The 16696-nt window shown below is 48.5% G+C and overlaps 1 protein-coding gene across 2 annotated transcripts in view; it reads left to right on the top strand.

Moving 5' to 3' along the window:
- Positions 1-16696, top strand: part of APPL2 (adaptor protein, phosphotyrosine interacting with PH domain and leucine zipper 2) — a 57503-nt gene that overhangs the window by 24637 nt on the left and 16170 nt on the right. The window contains exons 5-10 of one of the 2 annotated variants that reach the window (XM_008074116.2): positions 3678-3765; positions 6312-6353; positions 6489-6547; positions 7292-7438; positions 11027-11109; positions 15171-15329. In XM_008074116.2, the coding sequence (XP_008072307.2) occupies positions 3678-3765; positions 6312-6353; positions 6489-6547; positions 7292-7438; positions 11027-11109; positions 15171-15329 (578 nt within the window). Of the gene's footprint in view, positions 1-3677; positions 3766-6311; positions 6354-6470; positions 6548-7291; positions 7439-11026; positions 11110-15170; positions 15330-16696 lie in introns of both variants that reach the window. The other variant, XM_021707016.1, reaches the window with a different exon arrangement.

A 16696-nucleotide genomic window follows, 5' to 3' on the forward strand; every position in this document is an offset into this window, starting at 1 on the left:
ACTGAGCTTTGTCCTCCACCCCACTGAATAGTAGGACAAAGACAAACTGTTTTCCCCCACTCTGCTTTAAACACTCAGTACTCGGGTCACCAAAAAGTCTTGGTTTTCCCTACACCAAGCAGTTATCTGACACCAGCTGGGTTGACACCTCTGCCTTGAGATAGCCTTACATCCCACAGGTTAAGGGCTCAGTCTCACCAGACCACCCCTCACTTCAGATGCCAATCGCACATGCAGGCTCCGGAGCTTTTGACCAACCAGCTATAATCTGAGAGTTCCCACAACATAACACCCTGGGGTTTGACCGTTTGCTAGCATGGCTCCCACATCAGGGAAGCACTTTCTTACATTTACCAGTTTATTAAAAAGGGTATTACAGAGGATACGGATGAACTGCCAGGTGAAGCAGTACATAGGGAAGGTATGGAGGAAGGGTGTGGTGCTTCTGTGCCCTCTGGGCACGCCACCCTCCCGCACCACCTTGTGCTCAATAGCCGGGAGGTGGTCTGAGCACTATAGGGACTGTTCAAGAAGGCGCCACTGTATGGATGTGATCAGTCTGCAGCACCTCTGCCCTCCCAGAAGGTGGGGGCAGGCAGAGAGCTCCAAGCTTCTAATCATGGTTTGGTCTTTCTGGTGAGCAGCCCCCATCCTGAAACCCACCAAGAGTTACCTCATTAACAAAAGGAGCTCCATCACACAGAAAGTGCCAAGGGAACTTGGTCCTTGTGTGTCGGGAACTTGGTCAAAGACGAAGTACCAAAAAGTGTTCCGTGCACCCCTCCTGCTCAGAACATTACAGACTTTTTTGGAACTCTGCCAGGAGCTGGGGAAGAGACCACATATATCACAATGTCCCATTCCTTACGGTGGCTCTCTCTAAAATGTATGTTGAAATGGATGGGGGATAAACAGAAAATGTAATCATAAAGGAACAACAAGTGCCTTTTGAAAGGCAGGGAGAATAATTTTTCTTAATTGACAGTGGCTAAGCCACCCAGGAGGAAGCGGCAGACTGCTCCCACTGAGGCTGTGTGTATTCTCGAGTCAGAGAGAGTTGCTAAGGAAGTGTTGGTTGTTGAAGCCTCAGAACCAGGATTTCCAGTTTGAAGTGTATACTCACAGCCATGTTTTCTTGGGCAGCAGTAACGGTTCTTTTAGTGGGGAGTGAGTGTTCCTGAAGGATGGAGGTGAGTCTATAGGTAGCGTTGGGGCATCCTGGAAGGTTAGCACTGTAAAGAGTCTTCAGACAAGCCTTCTACAGAGAGGCCTAACAGTGAAAGCTGCTGGCCCAGGTGTGGCTTAGATCTGAGAAGACAAAAGTAGTTTTTTGTTTGTTTGTTTTTTGTGTTTGAGTCAGAGTCTAACTTTGTTGCCCAGGCTGGAGTGCAATAGCACCATCACAGCCACCACAGCCTCCTGGCACAAAAGTAGTTTTTTGTTTGTTTGTTTTTTGTGTTTGAGTCAGAGTCTAACTTTGTTGCCCAGGCTGGAGTGCAATAGCACCATCACGGCCACCACAGCCTCCTGGGCACAGATGATCCTTCTGCCTCAGCCTCCTGAGTAGCTGGGACTACAGGCTTTTGATTTTTTTGTAGAGATGAGGTCTTGCTCTGTTGTCCAGGCTGCTCTGGAACTCGTGGGCTCAAGTAATCCTCCCATCTCAGCCTCCCAATGTGCTAGGATTATAGGCATGAGCCACTGCACCCAGCCCAGAGTAGCTTTTAAGGTAGTTTTCTCTACCTGGGCCTAAACCAGGTTGAAAAATTTTCATAACAAATTATTTGACTCAGAAATTAAAGAAAAACTCAGCTAAAACTAGAGATTCTATGTTGCTTACATATAAGAGGATGCTATGGAATGAGGTCTTCCCCTGTGGGTCATACAGAGGTTTCCATGCGTGGTGATTTCACCAAAAACAAAGTTTCTAGGCCACTTCCTTGGAGTGCACCAAGACCACCGAGCATATGTCTGTTGGCGCTCTGCTCCGAGGATTTCTGTTCACGACACTGTCCTTCCCCACGTGTCCCTGTATGAGGAAGACGGTGTGACCCCATCTTCTGTGTGATGATGCTAAGGTGCTCAGAGGTGGCCCATGTTCTTTCCACTCTCCTGTGGTTAGATGATTGTCCTGTACATCTCAGAACCCCAAAGCAAGGAGTGACTGACAAACTCCTTGGTCCCTAGGAAGAAAACAAGCAGCCAGGAAATTTGCCAATGCCTGAAGTGCATGACCATTAGAAACCCACTGAATCTCTTCAAGTTTTGTTTTTTTCATCTGTAAATGGCAGCAGCAGGAAGGCCCACTTAATCAGGCTATTTATAAAGATTAAATAGTGAATATCAAAGCCTCAAGCATAAAGGCAAACACAAAGTAGGTGTACTTACTGACATTCATTCAATTAACTATTAATGACAAACAGTACATTTCTTTTTTATTTTATTTTTGGAGACAGATCTCGCTGTATTGCTCAGGCTGGTCTTTAACTCCCAACCTCAGATGATTCTCCAGCCTCGACCTCCCAAAGTGCTGGGATTACAGCATGAGCCACTGCGCCCAACCAATATATTTCTTATTGAAGCTATTCTGGAAAAATAGTAAACACATTCTATCCCAATGGCATTTACTGTCATAGCTGTCTTCTTGTGTTTCCCAGAGTACAGCTGCTCTGCTTCGACTTGACTGAGAGATAGGATCGCACAGCATTAACAGCTGGCCCTAGTGCTCCCTTGCCTGGTAAATGGTTGACCTTAGAGCAACCTGTGCAGTCACAGCCCTGAGAGACCAGACCTCTTAGGTATCCCTGTGCAGAAGAGTGATGCACATGTGTGACTGCCGTCACTGCTGAAGGAAGCTGGGCTGTGTGTTTACTCCAGGAATGACAGCAGGAATCCCCAGACTCTTCCAGAATATCTGCAGGTCTGCGGCCCAGGGAGAGAATCCCTTTCACTGTGTTCATTGCTGATGTACAGACTCTCAGACACGTGAGGGTTTGGCAGCTTTAGTGACTGTGAAGGGCAGTCTACATCCCAGACTGTGTAGTGGAAAGAACATGGATGTTGGATCCCAACAACCCTAGATTAAAATCCCACTGTGTCGTTTATTCATTTCTGGATTGGAGAGTTACTTGCCTGTCCTTAAAATGGAGATAAAAAATAATACCTAACTCACAGAGTGGATGAGAACAAAACGGTAGAAAGCTTATAAAGCTGGCACACACAAAAGTGCTCAAATATGGTAGCAGTGATGATGATGATTTATATTTCTCCTAGCCCATTTGCAAAGACAAGATTTAATAAGTCCTTGAGACAGACGGGGAGAAAGAATCAAGAGCTATTTAAATCATGCGCCGAGGAGGCTCACATTCGAACAGCCGTCTTGTTCTTAGGTCCTTTTCTAAAGAGCAGAGGCCTGACACCCGGTGGAGTCGTCTCTGTAGGGACAGAAGCAGGGTCTGCACCATGAGCAGACCATAGCCGGAGACCACTTGCACCTTGTGTCCATTTCCTCATCCCTCTGGCCTGTCACCCACTGCCTGACAAAGGGTATTTATTTGCTAAAGGAGTATGACTGAGCTGTGTGACACATGGATGTGTCCAGTGTGAACCCATGGTGAGATGAGACTGGAGGTAATTATGCATCTCATGTTCTTCAGTGGGCACTCTCTTTCTTTCAGCTTAACGTTCTCCATACAGAGCTGGCTAAGCAGTTGGCAGACACGATGGTTCTCCCTATTATACAGTTTCGAGAAAAGGATCTTACAGGTAAAGTAACCGAGCTCACTGCCAATTGCCTTCAAACCACTATTTAATTTGCTTAATAATTCTTAACGCATTAATTTCTATAAATGGGTGGGTAATTCAGAAACGCCTTTCTTTTGAGCAGTTCAACTTAGCAAACCTCTACTGACTTCCCAGTGTGTTCCTGGCTCACCTGAAGGGGTCACAGGCTAATAAGGCAGACACAGAGACAGACTGTTTTAATGTCATATGATGAGGGTGACAGGACAGAGATGCACAAGGACTAGAAATAGCACCTGGCAGGCATGTTCACCTTTTTGGAGCAGGTGCCAGGGAGGGCCTACTGGAGAAGGTAGTCTCTGCTGGGTTTTAGAGATGAGTGGTTGTTTACCAAGTAGACAGTGATGGCAAGGCTTACGGACAGGTTAGGGGACACTTGTAAAGGCACACTGTTCTTGGGGAACCGTGAATACTACAGAGTATAAAGTGGGGGGGTAGAGAAGGAAGGATTGGACGGGGACATGCTTTCTCTGTGCTGGCCTCTGGGGACACAGCTGTGAAGGAGACATGGGACCCCTGCTCTCATGGCAGTGAGTGAGGAGATCTGTGATCAGAGCAGAGAACCTTGCCGGCCTTTGGGACTAATTTTGGTTGTTCAGCTAAAAACTTCAAAGAATTGTGTTTTCTGGAACACTGATATAAAAATTTGCTGACCACAAAATAGCTAAACCTGAGTACTAAAAGATCTGTTCAGTTTTTTTTTCTATCTTTCTAAAAATATATTACCTTAAACTTTTAGGCAGAAAACTTGTAGTAAATCTAAGAGCAAACCTCAAAGGTGATGATTTTTCCCCCTTGCTTTGAGCTCCTCTGTGATCATGTCCCCTACGGCTATGGGACAGTGGTAAGGACTGGTATAAACTCTACCCAGTTCAGCTTAGCAGCACTACAACTTAATGGATTGAAAATAAGAAGTAATCTATGAATTGGCTTGTGTAAAGGGAAACCTTGATTGAACAGAGCAGGGGTTTTAGTGCTTTTTAGTGTTGCTTGTCTATAATTGCATGTGAAGCCAAAATGTAAACTGCAGTTGTATGCTGATTATCCAGTCCTAACTAAACACTTAATTGGGTGGATTTTTCAAAAGATTTTCTCTAAATGAAATCATTAGAGATGTGCAGGATGTCATTTTAAAAACATACGCCAAGTCTGTTTGAAAGAAAATAATCCTCCCCTAAAACCTGTGCTGTCAGACTTAGTCTTTCAGGCTTGTTTGTGGAAGGCAGACCGAGGACTGAGAGTGCCCAGTGGCATCACTGACAGTCGCCTTTGTTCATCTGAAATGACTCCACATGTGGATTGTCCAGAATGGTGATTTTTGTTAAGGAGGAAAAAATTCCTCAGTAGTAGCCAAAAGGATGCTCCCTCGGTATCTGTGAGAAAAGTTACAATCACAGATCCTTTTCTAATGCCACCAGGACATAAATGTGAAGTCATACCTGAGCCAGCATCAAAACCCAATGAGACCCTGTCCCCTCCCTGACAGTGGTATTCTGTGTTAACATGTCACTGCCTTTCTTCCTTCACCCACTGATACAAGTGCACATCTGAGTGAAGAGCACCCAGGTGACATTAAGGAAGCCATTTAAACTTGATAAGTAAGAAACCTAAAATGCTGCTCCAATAGGAAGTAAAGGTGGGAAAGAAAGAAAAGCGCCTGAGGGGAGAGGAGGGAGCAGCCCAGTCAGAAAGAGTGTGAATAGCATGAAGAGGAATCTGAAAGTTGGTGGCCGATTGAAAACCAGCACAGATGTGAACTGCTCCGCTTTATTGACAAAGTGAAAATGGATTGTTTTAGAATTGTAGAAAATCTCACTTTCTTTTGGGTATCTGTCTTGGTGTTTTTAAGTTTTTAACTGTGGTCAGTTATTTCTCTCAGTGACCTTGTATTTTGGGAGCTTGGACTCTGTTGAACCATCTTTGTACATGCGGGTGTGGCACCCACATGGGGGATGGTTGTCGGTGTTGGCTTGCTGCAGGTACCAGATGCCAGATTGTGCACATTTTTTATTAATATGGGCACCCATACACCTTAATCCAGCAGCAGCTCTAATAAATCAAATGGTAAAACTTGGCACCAGAAACTTCCAAGTTCTGGGGGTATCCCTGCCTGCATTCTGAGGAAGGATGTATTAAGACACACTCTTTGGGGCTGAAGAGCCAGAACTTATGTTTATACTCCAGGTCTCCATGAAATGGCCCCAGCCACCGTGCTGGCCAGCCCACATCCACCCGGGTGCCCTCCCTGTCACAGATTCTAAGCACTACGTGGAGAGGAAGGGCTGCTTGGGCGGCCAGGGCCACTGGGTATGAGGTGCAGCTGAAGCCACATGCTCCAGGGAGACAGGATCTCCGTCTCCAGGGAGGCCCGAGAGAGCAAAGGACAAGGGATGCTGGCAGAGCCTTTGCCTTCCACGCATATACTTTTATTTTCTCAGGAAAGCACAGAGTTCTGGGGTGGCATGTTTGATTTTTCTTTGTTCTAAGATGTTCACTTTCTTCCTTTTCAGAAGTAAGCACTTTGAAGGATCTTTTTGGACTTGCCAGCAGTGGTAGGCCTCTTCTTCTCTATTTTCGGGGCCTGGGTAGTGATGTGTGTGGGCTTGGTGTCTATGTGGGAGGAGATGCTGAATGAACGTTCCTGCCTTTCGACCTTTCTGGGTGCTCAGACATCTCTTTACTTTTAGAGCATGATCTGTCAATGGCAAAATATAGCAGACTGCCCAAAAAAAAGGAGAATGAGAAGGTAAGAAACTTTACATGTTATATTTCACTTCATTTATGTACGCTCCTTCTGTGTTTTCCTCTTGTGAATTTGTGGCATTTAAGGGTTGCTTTTGAAGAATTTTTTTTTTCTTGTAGATACACAGACTTTTTAAATTATTTATTCCAAATCTCATAAGGAAACCTCCACTTTTCTATTCTAGCTTTTTGTACTAGCTTATTAAACACCAGCTTGGCACCACTGTAAGATTATGGTCACACAGTGGTTTTCACTTCAGCCCATTACCTCGTTGAGTCATGTGACTTATGTGTCACTCAGGTCTCTTGAACTCCTTGCCCTGGATGTTGACTGATTCTCTAACCCATGCTTTCTAGGGTTTGGGGGACAATAGGTAATATTGAATATTTTCATGTATACAGCTCTACTTCTTTCTGTTCCATGAATTCCTTGGGCTAAATTGCTCCCTTGGGATTCAGCTTATGAGTGAGTCAGAATGTTTGCAGCTTTCAGCACATGCTGCCGTGTTGTCTTCCTGAAGGCCTTTGTGCTGCCCCAGGAAGGTGTTGGCTTCACCTCAGCGCGGCACCGCAGGCACCGAGAGGCTATTATTTATTTTTCATATGGATTTTTTCTAGAAGTTAAGGGTGGAACCTTATTTGTATTTTAGTATACTTGTGACAGAAATGGTTATTTTTGAAGTTGCTACTTGTACAGAATTGGCACGTGAAATAGATAACTTGAAGTTTCTTTTTACCTTTTAAACAGGTGAAGACGGACGTTGGGAAAGAGGTGGCCACGGCCCGGCGGAAGCAACACCTTTCGTCCCTTCAGTACTACTGTGCCCTCAACGCACTGCAGTACAGGAAGCGCATGGCCATGATGGAGCCCATGATAGGCTTTGCCCACGGACAGGTAGGGCAAAACCCAAGCCGAAACCCAAGCCAACTTTGTTAGTCTGCTAAGATACCAGATGCAGAAACTAACATCATCATAGAAAGAAACACAAATGCACACTCTCCCTGGAAACTTCCTGGGAGTCAGCACTTGGAGACCTTCCGCTGGGCTGGGCCCTCTTCGGCTGGATGTAGTTAGCCTGTAGTTAGGCTGTACTTTGTACTTTGTTCAGGAAATGATAGGCGGTCCCAAGCCCCCATGGGGAGGAGCCTGCATGCCATTTGTTTTGATCCAGATGAAAGTCAAGCCTCGCCCAGTTTTCCTAAAAAAGTGTGCTGCTTAGATGGGAATGGCTGGCTTAGAACCTAGGATTCCATACCTTCCTCTGCTGCTCTGTATTGTAAGGCACACCCTCAGCTGGGTTATTCTCAAATCACATATCTCTAAGGGGATTGCTAGCACCTTCTAAAGTTTAATGTTCTTATTTGGTTTCCACCCTCCTATTTAATGTCTGAAGGGAGGCTCCAGTTTCAGGACAGGGACTGGACTGTCACAGCACCAGCATGGCAGGGACAAGAGTGGGTGTGAATGGGAGGCTGTGGCACCACCCTCGGGCCCTCCACCCCTGCCTGCTTTAGTCCTACCTACATTGCCTCCAGAACCTCCCTTTAGCATGTGAGAAATGTGACCAAGTCTTCCCTTCAGCAGACAGTCTAGGAACAGAAAAGGATGTGAGGAAGCAAAATGCTGATAAGAAAAAAGTCACCAACTTTAAAAAATGCCCCACATACAAGTATCTATTACTTTTATAATACATTTTTGAGAACATATGTTTCCCAAAAAAGCCTTCACCATCACTTTCATTCAGGAAAAGGGGGAACAAGAGAGGATCTTTAAACAGCCAAGCTCAGCTGTCTGTCGTCTTAATATGGTTGTTACGCCATCGAGCAGTGAGTTGACTAGAGTCAGCCTGTATTTTCAGGGGTAATATTAAATGGCAGTCAGATCTTTCCATCTCATCTGAGTACAGTCAGGAAAAACCAAAAACTAGCACCATCCAGCTGTGGCTTTCCGTCCTCGGCAAGTCTTGGAAGCTGCCCGCTTCCTAGCGATGGGCTTTGGGCACTTGCCCTCCCCCTTCGGTCACCTCTGACCTGGCGAATGTCCTGGTTTTGTTAGAGATTGCTGGTGCTTTGTCCCCTGTTGGGCGCCTTCACTAGACTGACAGCCGCTGCTTCTGGCAGGTCCTTGCTCAGGTGGAGGCCCAGGCTCGTGTCTCAGAGGGTGAATGGCTCCAGGCCTGAGGGGTCAGTGCTTGAGGCTTGGCTGGTGCACTGGAGGGTCCTCTCGAGACCTGCAGGATAGGCTTGATGCCAGCTGGCGCCACTCTCTCGTGGCCACACACTGCACCATGCTCCCAGCCTGGACTCTTTAGGTGAATGTTGCTGGCCCAGCGGGGAAGAGGAGTGCTGGGTGCAAATGCATCCCTGGGCCTGGGAAGCAGCAGAGCACACCATTGTTGCTGGGTGGCAGGAGTATAGTTTTGGAGCCCTGAGGGTGACACGTTGTATTTTTCACATGAAGAGCACCAGATTTCAAGGCATAAGATCACGTGGTCCCTTACCCTGTAGACTTTCCACACGTTAATGAGGACTCTAGTTCGCTCTCTTGGACAAGTGTGCTGACTGACTCTTGAACCTCTGGCTGATTCAGGAGTATTTGCCCTCCTCCTGCCTCACTGACCTCTGCAGTCTGTGTTTACCGAGCACGCCTCTCATTAGCTGATGGCTGTGTGGCCATCGAACTTCCTGCCGCGCTCTAAGGTACCACCCACCTTGTGGGGGTATGGGGACTTGGTTTCTGCCTTCTCCGCCCTCGTCCAACAGGTTTCCAGTTCCATCATGACTCAAGGCCCATGCCTACAGACTGAGGCTCTGTAATCTGCGTGCAGGGTTTTGGGACCAGAACAATGAACTCCAGTGTAAGACTGACACATAAGGACTATGGTGTGGCTGTGGAAGCCAGTGTCTTTCCTTTGTGTCCGCTCATCTCATTTAGGGGTTTGCTGAGCCCCTGCCCTACGAAGCTTACAGATAGTAGAGGAGCTAAGACCCGGACTTACAGGATAGTTTCCAAAGGAGTTCAGGGAGGGAGAGGAGAGAGAAGCCACTGTGATGCTGCACCTTTAGAAATGCACAGTGGTCCCAGATGAATGATAGGAAATGACTGATATTCAACATTTCAGGGATTCAAAATGGCATTTATGGTGTTGAAAGATCATGAGGCCAAAACATCCCCTGCATGTGTTACCTTGCGTCGGGATAATCGTGGTCATCATGTTTTTCTCTTGTGATAACTAAGGACATTGGTATTCATGCTTCCGCATGTGTCTGGGGAACAGATGGAAGGATGTGAGAACTGTGCTGGCAGCACTACCAGCCTCCTTGGGGCAAGAGGTTGATTTCGGTGCTGCCTACCCAGGGCAAGGTGGGCTTCCGGATCAGACAAATGGATGGGATCATGTGTGAGAGAAAACTCATGTCCATGCTGAATGTTTTCTCTCTTTTTTCATAACCTAGACTTGCAATGGTCACCTCTCAACCACTGGACATGTAAAATGAAGCAGCTTATACCTAATATCCAAATTCTTTGAAGCCAAGGCCATAAGAAGAATGGCAACTTGAGCTGTTCAGGGTGGGGTGGTTGCAGATGTCGTTAATACACAGAAATGTTCTTCTTCCTCTCTCCTACACCTCTGCCCTTCAGGTGTGTCAGAGTGAATATTACAGAGGAGTCATAGGAAGGAAGGAGTTTCTGCCATTGGTATCCAGAGGGCCAGCAACTACAGTTCCATTTTCAAAATGCATAGTCCTCGGGACTCCTGGGCAGAGAGAGCATCCATCACAGAATATCGGGGAGCAGGGGTATCCTTGCCTGTACTGAGCGCCTGCTTCGTGCCAGGGCCCTGCTCTGTCCTTTGCATCCATGATCCTCTTCAGGGGGTGATGTCAGGGTTAGAAGCAGCTCTAAGAGTCTTTAACCACTGAAGCGTTTCAGCCAAGTCACCATCCATCCAGCCAGCCAGTGTTCAGAGCTACATGTGGCCCAGTGAGTGGGCTCAGTCAGATGGTGGCCTTTGGGGTGGGTAAACTCTTGTGCTGCACCACAACAAGTGCTTGTCAGTTTCTTTCTGGTGCTGAGCTGAATAATACCTAATCCTTGCCCTCCAGAAACTTAATATTTAGAATTTACACAAGAAAAGGCAGCTGCTGCTAATATAAAAATATAATTATCCATATCATCTGTTTCTCCTTGCAGTTAAAAAAAATCATCAGTAGTAATTATCACAACACTTGGTGTATACCAAGCACTTAACTGACATCATTCCTGATACTCCCAGCCTTCCGGCAACACTGCTGGGGACCACAGTCCCAGTTCTGCGCATGCCCTTGGGACTCGGGCGTCACTCTCAGCCCATGTGGTGGAGACTAAGAGAGGCTACAAGGGCTGCGCTGAGGCTGCCCTGGACACTGTCAGTCTCACACGTGATGAGTTCGTCCGTCACCTTTCCAGATGCTTTTCAGATGTCAAAATTGTATCTTTCAGATCAACTTTTTTCAGAAGGGATCAGAGATGTTTTCCAAACGTATGGACAGTTTCCTGTCCTCCGTCGCTGACATGGTCCAAAGGTAACGCTGCACTCTGCCTCCTGCCCTTGCTGCCGCGCTGTCGTCTCTGGGAGGCGGGGAGGGTCCACAGAGCCCCAGCCCCCTGAGCTCTTGCTAACGGTTCCCCTACCTTGGCTGCTGGAATTTGTGGACATCGGGGGTGCACGGCTGAAGAGAAATGGTTTCTGCAGTTCCCGACTGGTGTGGAGTCCAGACCGTCCCATGACATTAAAAGGCCAAATAAAAATTAAAACATCCACAGGGTACTTCCCCATTAAGTCCAAGTTCCTGTTCTCAGGATCTTGTTTTGCTAATATTCGGGTTTCACATGCCTTAAGGCCCTGAGTCCAGCTGGGATTTGCTGTGCTTCAGAAGAGCTCTTTGCTTGTTTCCTTGTCAGCTCATAGGAGGGGCAGCCAGAAGTGCTGCAACTCTTCAGGAAACTCTAACCAGTATGTTAATTTATAATACATGAGAGAGGTTTAGCCTTTTTGGAACTGATTTAACAAACTGCAATCGCTTATTTTAAAAAATACATCACTCCCTTCTGGCAACTCGGCCATACCTACCGGAGACGGGGTTGCTCAGATCCCCTTCCCTCTCTCGGCTTCCGCCTGGTGACTCTGGGGAGGTTCCTGTGCCTGTAGTACCAGGCTTGCTGCCCCCGGAGCACAGGCCTGTGTTCCTCAGGTCCTTGTCACAATTTCTGGGGTACAGGAGTATGTCTGGGTGTGAGTGTATGTGTGTATACTTGACAAATATACAAAATAGAAATAAGAGTAGGAGTTTTATTTCACGTGGAGAAACGAAGAGAGAGTTGCTCATTTTCTTGAAGACACTGCATTTCAAAATACCTCATGACAACCAAACAGTGGAATTTATTTAGGTAGAAGTCTACCTAAAATGCTCTGAGAATAAAAAATGAATTCCCCCCCCCAAAACCAGTGTTGGGCCTTCTGACAAATGCAAGGGTGGGGAGTTGAGAGTGTGTGCTCCTTTCCCGCAAGTCGCTGAACCATTTTTTTCCTGGATAGTTGGCAGCAGTGCGTGATGTGGGCTAGATTTATGATTATGCTAGAAAGGATGTAAGAAATCTGATTTCACATTCTGGCCTTTTGATGTTAGCCCCGGAGACTGTGGGAGAAAGAAAAGACGAGAGCCATTGGCCTGCCGCCTCCTAGCATAGCCTCTCTCCCTCATCGGTCCCTGTCTCTTTCTCAGCCTACTTTAATCTCAGAATTCCACGGCTCTCTCTGCTTCTAGGAGAACCATCCATTCATTCTTCAGATGGATGTGCTAGACTACTTTATTAATGGGTAGCAGGACATCCATGTCCACTGTTTGAGATGCCATGGTGTGTTTGCCTGCAGACCCCAGAGACTGTGTCTTCCCTCCTGGTCTGCATTTCTGTGAGCCGCTATGAGGCCAGTCCAGTGTAGCACTGGCTATCCTGAGACAACCCCAGCCTGGACGCTGAAGTCACAGCCTGCATCCAGGCTATGTGACCTTCCCTCTCTGTGTGTACTGGGTCTGGTTCTGCAGATTGTCCCTCTGTTGCCTGACAAAATGTATTTAGTTGCAGGGGTGACTGGCAGCAGGTGGGTTCCCAGACTGAACCTTGCAGGTCTTGAACCTCGTAGTTCAGGTAGCTAAAGCTTTCTGTTTCATTTTATTTTATTTATTTATTTATCTATTTATTTATTTTGAGTTGGAGTCTCACTCTGTTGCCCAGACTAGAGTGCAGTGGCCGTTTCTGGCCACTACAGCCTCGACCTGCTGGGCTCCGGCGATCCTTCCGCCTCAGCCTTCCGAGTAGCTGGAACTACAGATGTGCGCTACCACGCCCGGCTAATTTTTAAATTTATTTATTTACTTTTATTTCTCGCCAAGTTGCCCAGGCGGGTCTCGAACCCACGGGCTCAGGCAATCCACACACCTCAGCCTCCCAAAGCACTGGGATTACAGGCTGAGCCACTGAGCCCGGCTGCTTTCTGTTTCAGAATGCCAGTTGTCCTGTCACATTTTATATTGGTGAGTGGATCAGTATAGCCACTCTTCAGACCAGTAGGTGCTTCTTTGCCACATTGCCATGCATTCGCAGCCAGCCCATCCAGGGAGCCTCAGAACAGGGCCTGGTGGTGGCACTGAAGCGTGGCAGTCCTTGCTCAGGAGACGGATGCCCAATGCTCCGAGTTCTCAGGATGAGAGGCCTCAAGACCCAGCGGGAAGCTAGGCAGGGTGGTGTGGTTTCCAAGCACCTCGCAGGGGCTTTTTTTATTCTCTAACCCTGAAGTGATACACTTCAGCCCTTCTTAGATCCCTCTGCTGCACATATATATATACTTTAAATTAAATAAAATATGCTTTAAAAAAAAATCTTTGAGGCCAGGCTCGGTGGCTCAGCCTGTAATCCCGCACCTTTGGGAGGCTAAAGTGAGTGGACTGTCTGAGCCTGCGGGTTTGCGACCCGCCTGGGCAGCGAGACCTCATCTCTACAATCAATCAAAAAATTAGCCGGGTGTGGTAGCGCATGCCTGTAATTCCGGCTACTCGGAAGGCGGAGGCGGAAGGATCGCTGGAGCCCAGCAGGTCGAGGCTGCGGTGGCCGGGAGCGGCCACTGCACTCCAGTCCGGGCGACAGAGGGAGACTCCAACTCAAAAAAAAAAAATCAAAAAAATCTTCGAAGAGAACCCATTGAAAGCATTTACCTTTGACCTGGTTCCTGCAGGCCACAGGAGCCGTGGATGGGCTCAGAGTATGCGCGCCTGAGTCTGTGGGGTGGGGGAGGACAAGGCAGCTACTGAAAACGCCCTGGAGTTGTAGGCAAGACGTCTCACTGGTGTGCACGAGCGTTTTGCTGGGAAGCCAGCCCTTTCTCCTCACATCTTCAGGAAGGATTCTCACCTCACCCCCTGCCGCTGGAGAGCCCAGCAGCTCACCTGGGTGGGGCCCCTCTCTCCACCGGCCTGTGCTGAGCGATTCCTCTCCATCCTCCCTGCGTCAGCAGGGACAGGCAGGTGAAGCGAATGGGGGTCCATCTCCAGCTTGCCTGTCCCACGGTCACCAACAGTGGAGTCCCTAGGCATCCTATTGCAGTGTCAGAAACACCAAGATTGGCTTGACTGCTCGCAGCGAGCTGCATGAAAGAGGAGGACATGACATGTCCAAGCCCAAAGTTACTGAACATCAGAAGAAAGTCCCAGAGCTCGCCTGAGAAACCGTAACCCCGCTGGCCCCCTGCTTGCTTCTGATGTTGATATTTGTAATTCTGTCTTCTCTCCTGTAACACAGTGGGAAAGTGGAACACTTCCTCTACAGTGTGCCTTCGTGGCATCAGGATAGGCGCTGCTAGGCAGCTTGTGTTCAGGACTTCAGAGCCAAGCCTTTCCCCACTAGGCAGGGTGGTCAGAATGCGTGGCCGCATTCTGGGGCAAGGAGGAAGCTGCTGCTTCCCTGCCTTCACACGCACGTGCAGAAAGCCATAGGCTCAGCCCCAGAGCCTGGGCACCAGCCCCGTGCGCCTGTGGGCTGCCCTTGGCCAGCTGGCCCTGCAGCCTCTCAACAGGTGTATGGCTGTTAAAACAGGAACAGCGTTGCCCTGGGTTTTGTGGCCCCCGAACCACTTCTGGGTCATTTTCCAGTCTCGGGTGGCTGTCTCCCACCCCCCTGCCTAGACCAGGAATGGCGCAGGAACGACCACCGTCTCATTCTTCCCTTGTGGGACTTGCATGGCTGCCTGTCATGCAGCCCCAGGATGGGCTCACCAAAGTTTTCCTCCAGACAGCTTGTAGCTACCTCTCTGTCAGCCCCAAAATTGCTCAGCTAGGCTCAGGCAGAGTTCCGTGGCATGCCTCATGTTCAGGTTTAAGGCCTGAGTCATACACATATTTTCAGTGCTGTGGAATGGAGTGGCTGTGATCTGTGCTTCACGGTGCCTGAGCTAAGGGTGGAGAGCTGTGACCCATGGGAGGCTGGTGGACCCACCTGTAAGGCAGGAGGCCTTGGGGGAGTGGCTGCCCGCTGCTTCTGGGAGTGCGGGTTGGCCAGTGGTGAGTCATGACCCAACACCTTCTGTCTGAAGCATTCAGGTGGAACTGGAAGCCGAGTCGGAAAAGATGCGGGTGTCCCAGCAGGAGTTACTTTCCACAGATGAGTCTGTTTACACTCCGGACTCTGATGTGACTGCTCCGCAGATCAACAGGAACCTCATCCAGAAGGCCGGCTACCTCAACCTGAGAAAGTGAGAATGCCCCTGGCTGCCTCTCTCCGAAGCAGAAAAACAAGGTTCCAAGTGCCCCATTGAGGCCTGAGGGTAGGGCTGGTGAAATGGTGAAGGACTTCCTCCCCAGCACCCCTCCACCTGGAACTCAGGAAGCTGGGGCCCAGGCCTCAAGCTGCACTGAGATGGGGCTAGCAACAGAGGCCTGTGAATAAGAACCCAGTGCCATGGACACCAGGGCACTGCAGGCCACCCTTGTGGTCACCATGGCCACTTGTAACACTTTTTTTTTGAGTCGGAGTCTCACTCTTTCAGACTGGGTTCAGGTGATCCTCACCTCAAGTAGCTGGAACTACAGGTGCATGCCATGACGCCCAGCTAATTTTTTTATTTATGGTAGAGACGAGATCTTGCCAAGTTGCCCAGGCTGGTCTTGAATCCTGGGCTCAGGCAATCCTCTCACCTCGGCCTCCCAGAGAACTGGGATTACAGGTGTGAGCACTGCACCCAGCCCACTTGTAACACTCTTAACTCTTATCATCCTGGACTGTTAATCCCCATCCTACTCTTCTTGTTCCACGCCGGCCGGCAGGTGAGGGCCAGGCACAAGACCTACCGCCGAGCCAGAGTCAGGGCCAGCAGACTGAATCACATATTGAATATCATGTCTTTAAATGTCCATTTTGAATGGAAGGGACGATCAGGGTTAAAAGCTTGTAAGAAGAGAGAGGATGCTGTCCTGGCATAGTATGTAGAGCCCTGGCTTGGGTTTCGGACACCCCGGATGGGCTGAGCCTCAATCTCTTCATTGGTAAGATGGAGCTGATGATTGAATGAGGCCTTCCTATCAGGCAGTAAGCACTCAGGCATTAGCCTCTGCCAATTTTTGGAAATGATTGGGGTAAGAAACCCATTGCCTCACACAATAGTTGCTATTCAGCAAATACTGAACCAAGCAAATGTACTTGATACCCCCTAAGTGGAGAGTGTGAAGAGGACTTGCCAACTGTTTGAGGGTAGAGCTCCTCAAGGCCTGTAAACTTGCTGAGATTACGAGCTAATGTCCCGTGTAGTTCTGTAGGTATAGAAAACTCCACAAGGTTCTGGTGATGCCTTCCAGGAACTAGACATTCCTCCTATAGAGCAGACCACAAAACGAGGATACCCTCTAGCTGGAGCAAAACCCAGGCTGCTTGGGGAGCGTCTGCTGTGGGCGGAGGTGACCATGGTACTGACTAGGTTTAGAGCAGTTCTGCTTGTCTTAGAGAAATGGTCCTCCAGGTTCTCAGTTCTTACTCGTGCTGGACTAATTCTAAATCCAGGTATCGGGGTTAGAAGCCAGAACATGGCTGCTGTAGGGGGACATGTTCTGCCCACATGCCTGGAGC

This window comes from Carlito syrichta, unplaced genomic scaffold (assembly GCF_000164805.1).
Source record: "Carlito syrichta isolate Samal-C Ts95f unplaced genomic scaffold, Tarsius_syrichta-2.0.1 Scaffold316302, whole genome shotgun sequence".
Lineage (NCBI taxonomy): Eukaryota > Metazoa > Chordata > Mammalia > Primates > Tarsiidae > Carlito > Carlito syrichta.